At 38.0% G+C, this 14,944-nt stretch overlaps 1 protein-coding gene and 1 pseudogene across 1 annotated transcript; one reads left to right on the top strand and one right to left on the bottom strand.

The window, feature by feature from the left end:
- Positions 1–7,338: 7,338 nt before the first annotated feature.
- On the bottom strand, positions 7,339–9,546 carry LOC145089867 (protein FAR1-RELATED SEQUENCE 5-like; annotated as a pseudogene).
- A 3,782-nt stretch (positions 9,547–13,328) lies between these two features.
- Positions 13,329–14,531, top strand: LOC145089866 (uncharacterized). The gene has a single exon (XM_079028257.1). It carries the CDS (start codon positions 13,329–13,331, stop codon positions 14,529–14,531), a length of 1,203 nt encoding a protein of 400 aa, XP_078884383.1.
- The last annotated feature ends 413 nt before the right edge of the window (positions 14,532–14,944 follow it).

The following is a 14,944-nucleotide window of genomic DNA, read 5'->3' as shown; positions in this document are numbered from 1 at the left end:
GGCTGCACACCGCTAAGCCGGAACTTCGATAAATCATAACTTCCTCATACGAAGTCAGATTTGGGCGTTCTATATATATTCGGAAACCTCGTTTCAACTACTACAACATAGATCAAAGATATTAAGTTTATTTTTACACTTAAATTTTGACGCTTATTTTTATTCTTAATTAATCAGACCACATAATTAAGAAATTAATCACAAAACACATAATACTCAAATAATACAATCTTATTATTTCAAAACGGGTTACAAAGGTTAACCTAGACTATTATATTGCTAATAACGGCAAGCCCGGAAACACAGGCGTTACAATTCTCTCCACCTTAGAATGATTCCGTCCCCGGAATCACACATCAACAAACAAATGCGGATAGCGACCCATCATGTCACTCTCCGTCTCCCAGGTGAGATTCGGCCCATTCGTGTGTTTCCATCGGACAAGCACTAACCCAACCATCTTGCGTCGCAATTTCTTAGTCTTTCGGTCAACAATTGCCTCTGGTTCTTCAATCAACCTTTTGTTCTCATCAATTCTCAATTCAGAAATTGGAATTATGTCGGGAACTTCTCCCGTGAACTTCCTCAAATAACACACATGAAAAGTGTTATGAATTCCATTCAGTTCTTCTGGTAGTTCGAGCTTGTAAGCTTGGTTCCCAATCCTCTGAAGAACTTTAAACGGTCCAATAAACCTTGGACTTAACTTTCCCCTTTTACCAAATCTTATAAGTCCCTTCCACGGCGAGACTTTAAGCAAAACCAAATCTCCAACTTCAAAAGTCATCGGTCTTCGCTTTTTGTCAGCATAGCTCTTTTGACGATCCTGAGCCGCTAACATTCTTTCCCTAATTATTTTCAACTTTTCAGCAGTTTGATGAACCAACTCCGGTCCCATAAACTGCTTTTCCCCAGCCTCAAGCCAACAAGACGGCGTACGACACTTCTGTCCATACAAAGCTTGGTAAGGTGCCATCTTAATGCTCGAGTGAAAACTATTATTATAGGAAAACTCTACCAAAGGTAAATGTTCATCCCAATTACCTAGGAATTCCAAGGTACACGCTCTCAGCATATCTTCAAGTGTTTGTATCGTTCGTTCGCTCTGACCATCAGTCTGCGGATGGTAAGCTGTACTTAAACACAACTTGGTACCCAATTCCTCTTGTAGACTTTTCCAAAACCTCGATGTGAAACGGCTATCACGATCCGACACAATCGTTAACGGAACACCGTGAAGCCTCACAATTTCCTTCACGTAAGAATTCGCAAGCTTCTCCATAGACCATTTCTCCCTGGCCGCTATGAAATGCGCACTCTTAGTGAATCGATCAACGACCACCCAAATCATGTCGTGACCATTCTTTGTTCTGGGCAGTTTAGTGACAAAATCCATAGCAATGTCTTCCCACTTACCCATAGGCACAGACAAAGGTTCTAAACTCCCGTACGGTTTCTGATGTTGTGTCTTGACTCTCGCACAAGTCACACACTCGGCCACATACTTTGCAACATCAAGCTTCATCGTCGGCCACCAGTAGTAGGGTTTCAGGTCCCTATACATTTTAGTGCTACCCGGATGAATCGAGTACATGGTCTTGTGAGCTTCTTCCATCAGAAGATCTCTGACTCCTCCTGTCTTAGGTATCCAAATCCGATCTTGGAACACCTTCAGTCCATGACTGTTTACACCGAACACCAACGTTTTGCCCAAACGTTCCTCCTTTCTGTCATTCTTCTCAGAAGCTTCGCTCTGAGCTTTCTTTATACTTTCCAAAATAGTTGAGACAACTTCAATTCTCAACGCTCTTGGCCTTTTCCTTTCGGGATTGACTTTCCGACTGAGAGCATCAGCAACAACATTAGCTTTACCGGGGTGGTAAAGTATCTCGCAGTCATAGTCTTTAAGTAATTCTAGCCAGCGTCGTTGCCTCATATTCAATTCTTTCTGATTAAAGAGGTATTGGAGACTCTTATGATCAGTGAAAAGTTTGCACTTTGTGCCATAGAGGTAATGCCTCCATATTTTCAGAGCGAAAACTACCGCTGCCAACTCCAAATCATGAGTCGGGTAGTTCTTTTCATGCTCTTTCAGCTGTCGAGACGCATATGCTATCACCTTTTCTCTTTGGGTCAAAACACAACCCAATCCAACCCCAGACACATCGCTATAGACAGCGAAGTCTTCAACTCCATCGGGTAGAGAAAGTATCGGTGCCTCGCATAGCTTCTCCTTTAGCTTCTCAAATGCTTCCTTATGCTTCTCACCCCAAGCATAAGTAGCTCCTTTGTGGGTCAAAGCTGACAATGGACTAGCGATCGAAGAAAAGCCTTGGATAAACCTTCGGTAATATCCGGCTAATCCTAAAAAGCTTCGAATCTCCGTGGGACTTTTCGGTTGTTCCCACTTCGTCACAGCTTCGATCTTTGCTGGATCAACCATTATCCCTTCTTGGTTGACCACGTGACCCAAGAATTGGACTTCACGAATCCAAAAATCACATTTGGAGAACTTAGCATACAGCTTCTCCTTCTTCAGAACTTCCAACACTTCTCGCAAGTGTCTGCCATGCTCCTCCTGGCTTTTCGAGTAAATCAGAATGTCGTCTATGAACACTATCACGGATTTATCAAGGAACGGGTTACAAACCCTATTCATCAAATCCATGAACGCTGCTGGAGCATTGGTTAGTCCAAACGACATAACCAAGAACTCGTAGTGTCCATATCTTGTTCTGAATGCAGTCTTCTCGATATCTTGCTCTCTTACTTTTAGCTGATGATATCCTGACCTAAGATCGATCTTCGAGAAATAACTCGAACCTTGCAATTGATCAAACAGGTCATCAATCCTCGGCAACGGATATCTATTCTTTATTGTTGCCTTGTTCAGCTCTCTGTAATCAATGCACATTCTCATACTTCCATCTTTCTTCTTTACAAATAACACCGGAGCTCCCCAGGGCGATGAACTAGGTCTAATGAAACCGTTGTCCAATAACTCCTGAAGTTGCATCATTAGTTCCTTCATCTCCGTCGGTGCTAATCGATAAGGTGCTTTCGCAATTGGCGTTGTTCCTGGCAACAAGTCAATACGGAATTCCACTTGTCGATCAGGCGGTAATCCAGGAAGATCTTCGGGAAATACTTCCGGATAATCACACACAACTGGAATATTCTGCATCACCTTCTTTTCCTTCTTAGCATCAATCACGAATGCTAAATACGATGTACACCCCTTAGCATCAATCACGAATGCTAAATGCTATTGTACTGTAGTGATCTGTTAGATCGGTATTCTGGTATATAGGATGATGCTATTCTTAGTGATTTGTAGATCTGTTTGAAAGGCTGTAGACTACTATATGATTATCTGTTATATGTGGACATGTTTGGTCGGTAGCTGAGGCTTCACTCCTTTGTGCATAAGCCAACGGGTCGGGGCATACCAACCCAATGGTTGAACAGGACTGAGGGTATTCCATCCCGAGGATGATTGGACCCATAGTATGTTGGCATTCCAACCTGATGGTTGAGGGTCTGGGGTATTCCAACCTAATGGTTGATCGGACCCATAGTATGTCGGCAATCCAACCCGATGGTTGAGGGGCTTAGGGTATTCCAACCTGATGATTGATTGGATCTATAGTATGTTGTTATTGTATATGTGTTATTTGTTTGTTTGTTGGTACTTTGGGGGGAACTCACTAAGCTTTGGGCTTACAGTTTTGGATTATGTTTCAGGTACCTCAGATGATCATGGGAAGGCGAAGGCGTGATCGTGCACCTCATCGTGTTTTGTTTTATGATTTTTGGAAAAACTTTGATATTAAACATGTTTTGAAAACTATTTTGTAAACAATGATGATTTGTGGATTGGTTTTAAAAGTTTAAATTTTTCATAAACTTTATGGGTGTTACATGTTGGTATCAGAGCCTTGGTTTGAGTGAATTGGAGGAACACCCGTGTGAATCCAATATCAAACAAAGGAAAAAGATTTTTAAAACAATTTTCAAATGGTTTTCAAAATAATCAAAGAGGATGCGACGTGTACGATCATCTGGAGCCATTAAGTAAACCCCAAATTACCACATATAATTGAGATTATGTTATGATATGTTATAACAACATGCTAGTAATAGGATAAGGATCTTCAGGAACTGCATGATAGAATTTCCTGATATATGATGCCTTATCTCTTGTAGAGTACTTGATTGATTTTTGTTTGACTCTTTTACATGTGAACTAGCTATTGAGTGAATATGCTAAGTTACATGCTACATGGTTTAACTGATTTTACTATAAGTGATTTGGTCCTACTGCACAACTCTTGTCTGAGTCCAACTGTTGTAGGATTGAATCTTTTAGTCTAAGATTGTTTAAACTGTGCAGAATGTGATTGTATTCATGTGATAGTTATCTGGCACCAATAGAGGGTCGTCTAACAGTCAGTGGTAGAATGAGTTGTGTGGGGTTAGCCGGTCAGTCTTGAGATGTGTAGCCTTCCTCTAGGTTGTGAGGATTTCGTGTGTGCCCATGCTACTATGTATTGTTAGGATTTATGGACTCACAAGGGGCTATAAGGGAGGCTAATGACCCTTTAAATAGGGTGCAAAACCCCAGAAATTAGGGTATTCATCCTCCAGTTCCAACTCGTCGAGTCGTGTCCTCCAACTTGCCGAGTTGGTCACTTAAGTTCGCGGTCCAAACGCGTTCCTAGTCGACGAGTCAGGGCATCCAACTCGTCGAGTAGACTTTTCAGTATGAAAGATTAAAGCTGAAAATTAATACCTGAGAGTCGGGGTGTTACATCGAGGTTAATAGAGGTTAAAGATTCATCATCAGTTCATCACAAATCAGTTGATTAACAGCTTAAATCGACGTTAATAGATAAATTCGAAATTCGACAGCTTAAATCGAGTTTGAAAAGCTAACCAGTGTAGATGATAAAGACTGCTGTCAGAAAAGAAATGAGGCTCTAACATCGACGGAGACTGAGGAGAAACAGGAGGGTATGATCAGATTTCACAGATTCGGGCTGTAAGAGGTGATGGCGAGGGCTAGGGTGAGCTTCAAGTTCTCCGATTTCAGCTTTGAGGCGAGAGAGAAAGTAAGAAACCATAGAAAACCTTTTCACAGGGGATGCTGGAATGAGTGAAGTGAGAACAAACCCTAGAAAAAGTTTTCAGTTTTGACAATTTTGCCTCTAATCTTTTTTGAAAATCCATTGACCGAAGTTGACCAATGAAACCGCCTAGATCCGATTAGCACCGAATTATCTCCGAGTTTGACTGGCGTTGACCAGCCCCGATTACCTTGAGTGATTACACATAAACATGGTTGGTTGCAGTCCACCTAGCGTCTAGGCGCCGATTAATCGGCTGTCTAAGCCGATTTTTACAACACTTATATATATATATATAAGGAAAAGTGAGTATGAGGCCGTAATACATGCAACCTTAGGTGTGGAACCTTCATAACGCTGTCGTTTTGGTTTAAATTATTAACCCATCGCATGAATTCCTTGTTTTCTACTTGAGCCCCAATTTTTCATTAATTATCAATTTTTTTTATTACTGATTATCAATGTTTATGTCTTTTCTATCTATTTCGTCCTTGCTATCATCATATGGCTCTTAATCCTCCTATTCTTCCTTAAGAACCATATGGGTTGGGGACAAAATAATTACAGGTTTAGCTTCTCCCGTTTTCTTCGTATTGCTCCCCAATTGCTATCTTATATAAGCAAATTAAATCTTATATTCGATTCCTTCATTTTCAATTTGACTTCTATTTCCGCTTAGTCGGTCCCCCCTGAAGGTGAACATTTTCATCGTATCTTTCTTCCTTCCCTTGTTCCGATTCTAGGATTTTGGATGTTGAAAGATAAGACGCAGGTCCCCAATCCATTTCTTGATTTGAACTTTGTTTTTCATGTTCCAGTGGGTAATATACTAATATATTATAGTAGATTAACTTAGTTGTGGTTTGAATATGTTGCAAAAATTTGCAATAGCATGTCAAATTTTTATTTAAATTATATAAAAGTTGTATTAGATTAAATGACTTGTACACAGGAAGAAGTCAAGTGACAATATATGTCTCATAGTTCTTGCTTATCGAAATGCTCAATAGGTGTTTGATGTAATGTCTAAATGAATTAAGCCACTAAAAATACATAATATAAAAGTTTATTATTTATGTAAGGTGCATTTAGTTGAATTTATCCATCTCTTAAAAGAAATAAGCCACAAAAACATGAAGGTTAAAAGTTTGCAATGTATATTTCAATCTGTTAGCTGTGTGTATATGCTATTTAAAACTTTTCCAATTTCTATGACAGTTAAGGATGCTTCTGGACGGAAGATTATGCAAGAATTTAGGATGTTTGACAAATGGCCAGCTACAAGAAGAATGGACAAAGATTAGACTATGAAAGACCAACAACTGAAGCTAGCAACTGATCGTCAGAGTACCAACTCATAGCAACCCAATTTTGGCTACTTTGAATTTTTTAGTTGGTGGGTTATTATTTTTTAGCGTGGATTTTTAGAACTTTAAACCATTTGCTAAATTCTATCTTTTAGTTGGTCATTTCTAAGTTGAGTTCTTTTCGTTTGGGGGATTGTATAAACCAATTTTTAAGATGTTTCTTCTCTTGTTAATTTTCTTAGGTGTTTTAATTGTAAATCTATAAACTGAAAATATTTTATTTTTTGGGACAGTTAGCTCAGAATATTGTATTTAGTTCTGATAACAAAGACCACATTATTTGTTATGTAAATTGTTATAACATTCTTACTTGTATGAATTTTGATATATATTCAAATATTCCAGTTTCATAGTTTTGTCAATTTATTAAAGTATGATATTACTGTAGCAACATATGCCTGCAAATTTATTCTTTAAATATTATTAAAATTACTAATAAATACGTTCAAATGTCATAAGGTGACTTTGAAAGTAACTTTTGTAAGCATTTATAAAGTTAAAAAAACCATCATCTAAGAAACAATCACATACATTAACTCTAATAATTTAATCTATATTTACATCAAGAGATAAAAACCATTAAACGAAATCCCAGTTGCATTCATTCATTAATATTTCATGTTTCTAAAAGCTTTCAATGGATTAATATAGATATTAAAGTTGCATAAATTAACCAAAAAATTTTGTAAGCTCTCTCTAAGGAAAAAAAATAATGGTGTATGATGTAAACTGATGCATCTATAATGAGCAAAAACCAAACACAAGATGCACAACATCCTCCCAGCATCAACAAGCAACACATGAAGTCAACAAAAAGAACCCATCCACTTGATTACACAATTTCATCACTGTTTTTCTGCTACAGATTCATCCACCTGATAATAATTAATATAAGTAGGACGCAATGAAATCATGAATAATCAAATAAATATTACAATTACCTTTCTTTTTGGACAACCAGTGGCGTAATGACCTAGTCCTTGGCAGTAAGAACATGTTCTCTTTTTCTTCACGTTCTGTAAAGAAGACTTAATTCTAGTTGCATTTTTAGGACGCCCTTTCGTATTTGTCGGAGCAATAGGATCCCGGACAGATACAGATAATTGAGGCATTATATTTACTTGAGAAATTCCCATGTAACGATCTTGAGACACATTCTCAAATGCTTTAGGCTTTTTCCGAATCTTTTGATCTTCTAAAAACTTTATCACGAAACTATTGAATTTTTCTATCTCTGTAAGGGAGTCACTTGCTTGTTCGATTGCTTTATCACAATTTGAACGAACACACCATAAAGTTAAGGCACTAACTCCATTTTCACAATTCACATCTTCGAGTCCAATGCTGTCAGTACCCACCTTATACCTAGCACTAAGTTTCCACCTTGGTAAAATATAGTGATCAGGAAGATTTTCAACATGTCTTTTCTTCATCACGTAAAGGCTATGCTTACATAATATTCCATATGTTTCATACTTAGCACATGAACACGTGACATTCACATGATCCATAAAATGAAAGATAACAATTCTCCAATGTCTTTTATCAATATCCATTTGCCCAACCCTATATTTGATTTCTTTTGTGGTTTTACTTAAAGTCTCATGAGTTAAATTACAATTAGCTTCTATCCATTCTTTTTTGAATACCTCAAAAAAAATTCTCGTATAAAACTGGCCTGCTTTTGCTTCTATCGGATGAACAGAAGAAAGGATCGGACTGGAGTTCATGGTCTTAAAGTCTTCATCTTCTTCGGCGGCCCTTCGAGAGTCAACTGCTTTATCATATTGGAGTACAAATTCATTCAACATGGTCTTGGAATTAACAAATCCATCAAAAAATGAATGAATGCTATCGCTTCTTCCACTCGTAGTCATACCAGCAAAGAAAACATCTTTCAAGAAAGCTTTGGCCCAGTGTATTCGTTGGTTATACATATCGGTTATCCAACTGTTAGTTTCGATATTATACTTACCACGTAAAACTTCCCAATTGGTTTCAAATTCTTCGGTTGTATCACTCTTTACCCACTGTCTATAAGATTCTTTAAAATCACTATAACGGGCTATAAGTGGCCGAAGATGTTCTAATTCATGCTTCTTAATGTGCCATGCACAATAGCGATGACGGGTGTTTGGAAACACTTTCTTGATTGCATTACCCATAGCTTTATCCTGGTCTGTTATCATTGCCACCGGATACTTGCGAAACATGCAGTTTAAGAAATGCTCAAATAGCCATCGAAAAGTTTCTTCTTTTTCATTTTCTAACAATGTACCACCAAACAATATAAACTGACCATGATGGTTCACACCAATAAATGGAGAAAATGGCATCTTAAATTTGTTGGTCATGTATGTGACATCAAACACAACGACGTCCCCAAATTTAGTATATGCCTCTCGTGATCTTCCATCAGCCCAAAAAAACATTTTTTGGAGACCAGTCATCAAACAAATCCATAGCAAAATACTAGTTACTGTCTATTAATGCTTTATCTTGAAAATGTTTGATCAACCCATAGAACTCTTTACCTTTATATTGTTTTCGTTGCTCTGATAAAACATCAGCACATTGCTTTGAGGTAACATCGGCATCATATGGAGTTTTCATTGTATTTACAGCCTTTTGATTTGACAAGGCCTTAACCCTGATTGACCTAGTTCCACCATAAGAGACTTGCATGCCATTGAGCGGTGTATTTTCCCATGAGAACGATGTTTCATTACTTTGGTAGGAGTTGTACTCAAATTGTGATTGTGTGTGTCGTTAAGCACATCGACAAACCATTCACCATCTTTTCCTTTTGATATCCAGAGCATTGCTTTACATCCAGTCCTCAAATTTCTACGACGTTTCTTAGCAACTCCACATAAACTATTACCCTTCAAACTTTTAAAGCCTTGTTTATTACACACATAGCTCTTCCGATAAGGCTCATTTGTGGTTTTATTTTTAAAGCTCCAATGAACACGAATACCGAATCCATGTAAAAAGGCATATTGGTTATAAAATGTATATGCATCCTTAGGTGTACTGAAAACCTTCCCCATAATACTTAGATCCTTAGCTTCATCTTCATCACATGCAAGATTCACAATATCCTCATTTATTTTTTCATATTCAAATGTTGATTCCAAAGAAACATTTGCATCTATATCTTCGATTGTATGTGTTGCAAACAACTGATTAGCTATTGGGTTTTCAAAATCCATGATCTTAACTTTTTATAGGTGTCCAATGTTATTGAATCAAATTCAACCTAAAACAGAGAACTGAGTAAGTCAATATGAAAAACAATTAATAGCTTTTTTAACAGCATGTTGGTACCTGGTAACTTTGATAACCCACAAAATTAATGAGGATGAATGATAAAACAACGCTCTATGTAGGTTAATCTAGTAAAAAAAATATTAGTGGTCATAGAATTCAAAGTTGAGAAGGAAGGGTGGGTAAAATTGATAAGGAACCACAATAACAAAGAAAATTAAATTAATTCATACCTGGTCGCTTGGATTAAACGATGCAATTGAGGATCTAATAGCTTATTTTATTTCCTTATTTTTATTAGTTTATTTTAGATTTTTAGATCTTTTTATCATTAATGCATTGTATTTTATTTATTTTTCTTTAGTATGGATCGTACCGGGTGCTTGTTATGTTGCATGAGATATTTTGTAGTTTTTTTCGGTGCTTGTTGCGGTTGCGGGTTGATTGGAGACGGGCTTAGTGGGCTCCCGAGGCATTATTGGGCTTGGTGGAATCAAAGAAGAAGAATTGGGCTTTGAAAGTTATTGGCTTAGATTATTTGGGCTTGTGAAGATGGATCATAAAATTCAAATTTTGGGCTTGGAGCATCCATTTGGTGGCTAAATGATGATTGGTGCATTTCAAATTACATGGACAAGGAGGGGGACCAAAGGAATCTTTGGTAGTGGAAGGGTGGAGTGGCTTGGTGGACCAATAGCATTACTGCAACATTTGCGCGGGTGGAATTTTCGTCGCGCGGGTACCCGCGCAACTGCCCAGTTTGGGCATTTTGGTCATTTGGCTTGCCATAACCCTTGGGGATCAGATCTAGAAGCTCATTCACGTTTTTCCACCATTAGAGACCTGTAAGAGGCGATTTTGGGAGCTAGAAATCATTTCCTTTCATCTTTCCAAATCTTAGGTGGTTTCTTTATGCAATTAGATTATTATTCTTGTTACTTTGTTGCCATGAGTGGCTAATACTCTTATTTGGTTGACTTTGGCTGAAAACCAATGAATGTTTGTGGGTTTTGAAGGATTTATGTTGATTATTAATTTATTCCATGTTTATGATTCTAGTTTGCAATTCTTATGCTTATTTGATGCTTTGATCATGAGCTTAGTATTTGATTGAGCAATGGTTGATTTATTTCATTGATTTTGCATTGGATCATTGAATTTATCTAGAACAAAGGCTTTATGATGGTAGAAATCATCTCTAGCTTATGAATCATATCTCCTTTATGGATGTGTAAGCATTTGACATCCTCTAGGAATTGGGGATTCCTTCATTCTTAAGGCTAATTGATTTCTTGGGATTAATTGCTTCAATTGAACCTTGATCTTAATTAAGAAGGTGTGTTGTGGGATTCCCCAACCTCCATACTACCTATGAGGAATCTTGGCATATCATGCTTCATGATTGCTATAACCAATTTGGGATGAAGGATAAGCTTTGTATTAAATCCTAATGATAAACACACAAATGTTCATTGTGTTGAATTGCGTTAGTTAACCAATTATTCCCAACCTTTGAGCATCTCATCAACTTGCTTAATTGCAAGGTTTTTAGTTATTCAAGTATTTTAGTTTTCAAGTAATCAAAAAAACCCTCTTTTAGTTTAATTGTAGTTAGTTGGTTTTATTTCACTAGTTCTATTGAATTGCATTAGTGATTGAATACAACCATTTCCCCGAGGATCGATACCCCTTTTTACCATTATATTACGTTTATTTAGCAATCAAAGGGTGTAATTTGCTTGTTGGGCTTGACATCCCATCAAGTTTTGGCGCCGTTGCCGGGGAAATTGGTTATTGTTATTTGATTGTTTATGCCTAGGTCTACAAGAACTGGTGAACTACTCTACAATCCGGAAATTGAAAGAGAAGCAAAAAGGTTGAAAAAGTTAGCCAAACAAGCAAAGCAACAACAACTAATTCAAGCTTCTTCCTCTTCTCCACTAATCAACATAGAAGATCAAGTTCATACTTCAAGTGATACCGACACCGAACCGAGTTCTCCAATTGTTGGTCATTCCTTTGAAGACATTCCGTTTGAAAACCACATAGCCATGAATCACACTCCACCTCATAATCCCAACCCAAACCCAATCAATCAAGATGCCAATACCCCACCCCATCAACCAAGACAACAACCACAAGAACCTCTCATTGATATGCCACCTTGGAATCAAGCCCCTCCTCAAAACCAACCTAATTATCAACCACCACAAATACAAAACCAACACTTCCACCAAAACAACCAACCTCAAAAAAATGCTTTTCAAGTTCAACAACAAGTACATTACCCAAATCAACCCAATTACCAACACCCTCCAATGTACCAAAACCCAATGTACCCACAATAACAACCTCCTTACAACCAATACCCTAACTACCAACCTTATCCACCACCAATCTACAATCCCCTACAATACTCTTACCCACCTTATCATCAACCACCCAATTACTTGCAACAATATCCCAACAACCCCAATCCACCCAATCCCCCTCAAGAGTTGACACTTAGACAAATGATGGAAACGGATGTTACTTATACACCTCTTGCTATTGTTTATCCCGCAAACCGCCGAGGGATTGAATTGAATTCAAGTTTCATCCATCAACTTACCAAGTTCCATGGTTTGGATAGAGAAGACCCTCAAAAGCATTTGAAGTCCTTTCATATGATATGTGTTAGCATGTTGCCCGACAATGTGACATTGGATGATTTCAAGTTAACCGCATTCCCGCTCACCTTGGAAAACAAAGCTAGAGAGTGGTTATTCAACTTACCACCGAGATCTATTCACACATGGGAAGAGTTACTCAAGGCCTTCAATAGCAAATTCTATCCCACCTCCCGCATTTCAAGTCAAAGAAGTGACATTTTGGGGATTCGTCAAGGGGAAAATGAAACATTTCATGATTTTTGGGAGCGCTTCAATAATTTGTGTACAAGTTGTCCTCAACACAATATACCCGAACAACTACTTCTTCAACAATTTTATGAGGGTATGAATGAAAAAGATCGGAGGATGATTGATGCTTCAAGTGGTGGTGACATCTTCAACAAAACCCCTCACGAGATCCATTACTTTTTGGTACCATTTCTCAAAATCAAAGGAATTTTGGGACTCGAAATGACATGAAGAGAAATTATACACAAGTGGTTGGTGAAGTTAGCAACACTCAACATTTGGAATCAAAGCTCTTGGATTTGACTAATGTGTTAAGTCAACTGGTGGTGGGAAGTGGTCAACAATTGATGGCATGTGGTATTTGTGCAATGACGGGCCATTATACGGATAAGTGTCCCACACTTGGAAGTGAACCGAAAGATGTGAATGCAATGGGCGGATATCAAGGTCAACCAAGACCCGCGGGATTTCAAAACAATTTCAACCCAAATTGGAGGAATACCCAAAACAACCCTTATCCACCAAAGCAAAATCCACCAAATCTTTTGATGAGACCCCAACATCCACAATACCAATCCCAAAAACCTCTATATCCACAAAATTCTTATAACCCTCCAAATTATCGACACCCTCCACAACAAGGTCAATCAAGTGGTAACCATCAAATGAACCTTCAAGAACTTGTTACTTCTCTTGCTCAAAGTCAAACCCAATTTCAACAAGAAACCAAGAATACTTTCTCCAACATTCAAACACAAATTGGAGACTTGGCAACCGCTCTCAACAAGATAGAACAAAGGGGTAAACTTCCATCAAAAACCGAGAAGAACCCCAATATGAGTGCCATCACCTTGCGAAGTGGGAAAACACTTAGAGAAAGTCAACCTAAAAGAGTTTCAAGAGAAGACAAAGATGAAGTGATCATTGTGGAATCTACAAAAGTTGTAGTTCCTCCAAAGGAACCGGTTGTGCCAAATGTTGATCAATCCGATCCTTCCAAAAAACCCATCAATCCATTGGTCATACCACCACCTTTTCCATCCCGGTTGGCGTCCTCAAAGAACCAAGAAGAAGAGAAAGAGTTTCTTGAGACTTTCCGCAAGGTTCAACTCAATATTTCACTATTGGATGCCATTAAGCAAATCCCACGTTACACCAAATTTCTTAAGGATTTGTGCACCAACAAGAGAAAATTCAAGACAAATGAGAAGATTCAAGTAAATGCAAATGTATCCGCGGTCATCCAAAAGAAGCTTCCACCCAAATGCAAAGACCCAGGAATGTTTGCTATACATTGCACCATTGGTGATTTACATGTTGAAAGTGCCATGCTAGATCTTGGAGCCTCAATCAATGTCATGCCATACTCGGTTTTTCAATCTCTCAATGTTGGACCTTTGGAAGAAACCGGAGTCATCATTCAATTAGCGGACAAGTCAAGTGTATTTCCAAGAGGAGTGTTGGAGGATGTGTTAGTACAAGTTAATCAACTTGTTTTTCCGGCGGATTTTTATGTCATTGATCTAGAAGAGAAGACTCCTTCCAAATCATCTATGATCCTCCTTGGAAGACCTTTCATGCATACCGCTCACACAATCATTGATGTCCATAAAAGAAAGATAACTATGGAGTTTGATGGAGAAACCATTCACTTCAACATCTTTGAAGGAATGAGGTACCCTAGTAACATTTCTCCATTGTATCGGGTTGATGTGATTGAGCCAGTAAACAGGATAAGCCCTAATGCATGCACAGACAAGATAATCATGGAAGATGATTGTAATCCTAAGAGGGAACCTCAAAGAAGATTGGATCCTCCAATGATGGAAGTGGTCAAGAAGAAGATAATTAAAAGGTTCAAAAGGTGAAAAGAGAAGAAAAAGGTATTTCATGACAAGCACATCACCCAAAAACACTTTATTCCGGGTCAAAAAGTTCTTCTTTATCATTCACGCTTAAAGCTATTCCCGGGAAAATTGCGATCTCGATGGCATGGACCTTTTATTGTTATAAAAGTGTTTGATCTTGGTGTGGTTGAAATCAAGAGTTTGGAAACAAACCAAATCTTCAAAGTGAATGGGCACCATTTGAAACTATTTTATGAAGGCTTTGACACGGGAGAATTCGACAACGTAACAATGGAAACACCGATTTACGAAGGTTGACGGAAGCGGGGCTATGTCTTGGCAAAGACGTTAAATAAATGCATTGTGAATAAATAATCTCCGCTTGAAGTTTTGGGTGTTTCTAAACTTGAAGTTGGCCAAAAAATAAGCATATA

The sequence above is a fragment of the Lactuca serriola genome, chromosome 2 (assembly GCF_051521515.1).
Source record: "Lactuca serriola cultivar US96UC23 chromosome 2, Lser_US96UC23_V15, whole genome shotgun sequence".
NCBI lineage: Eukaryota > Viridiplantae > Streptophyta > Magnoliopsida > Asterales > Asteraceae > Lactuca > Lactuca serriola.
Note: the sequence above shows the minus strand (reverse complement) of the source record. Positions and strands in the feature narration are given on the sequence as shown.

Coding starts and splice junctions, on each gene's coding strand:
- LOC145089866 (XM_079028257.1), top strand. CDS start 13,329: ATGAACCTTCAAGAACTTGTTACTTCTCTTGCTCAAAGTCAAACCCAA.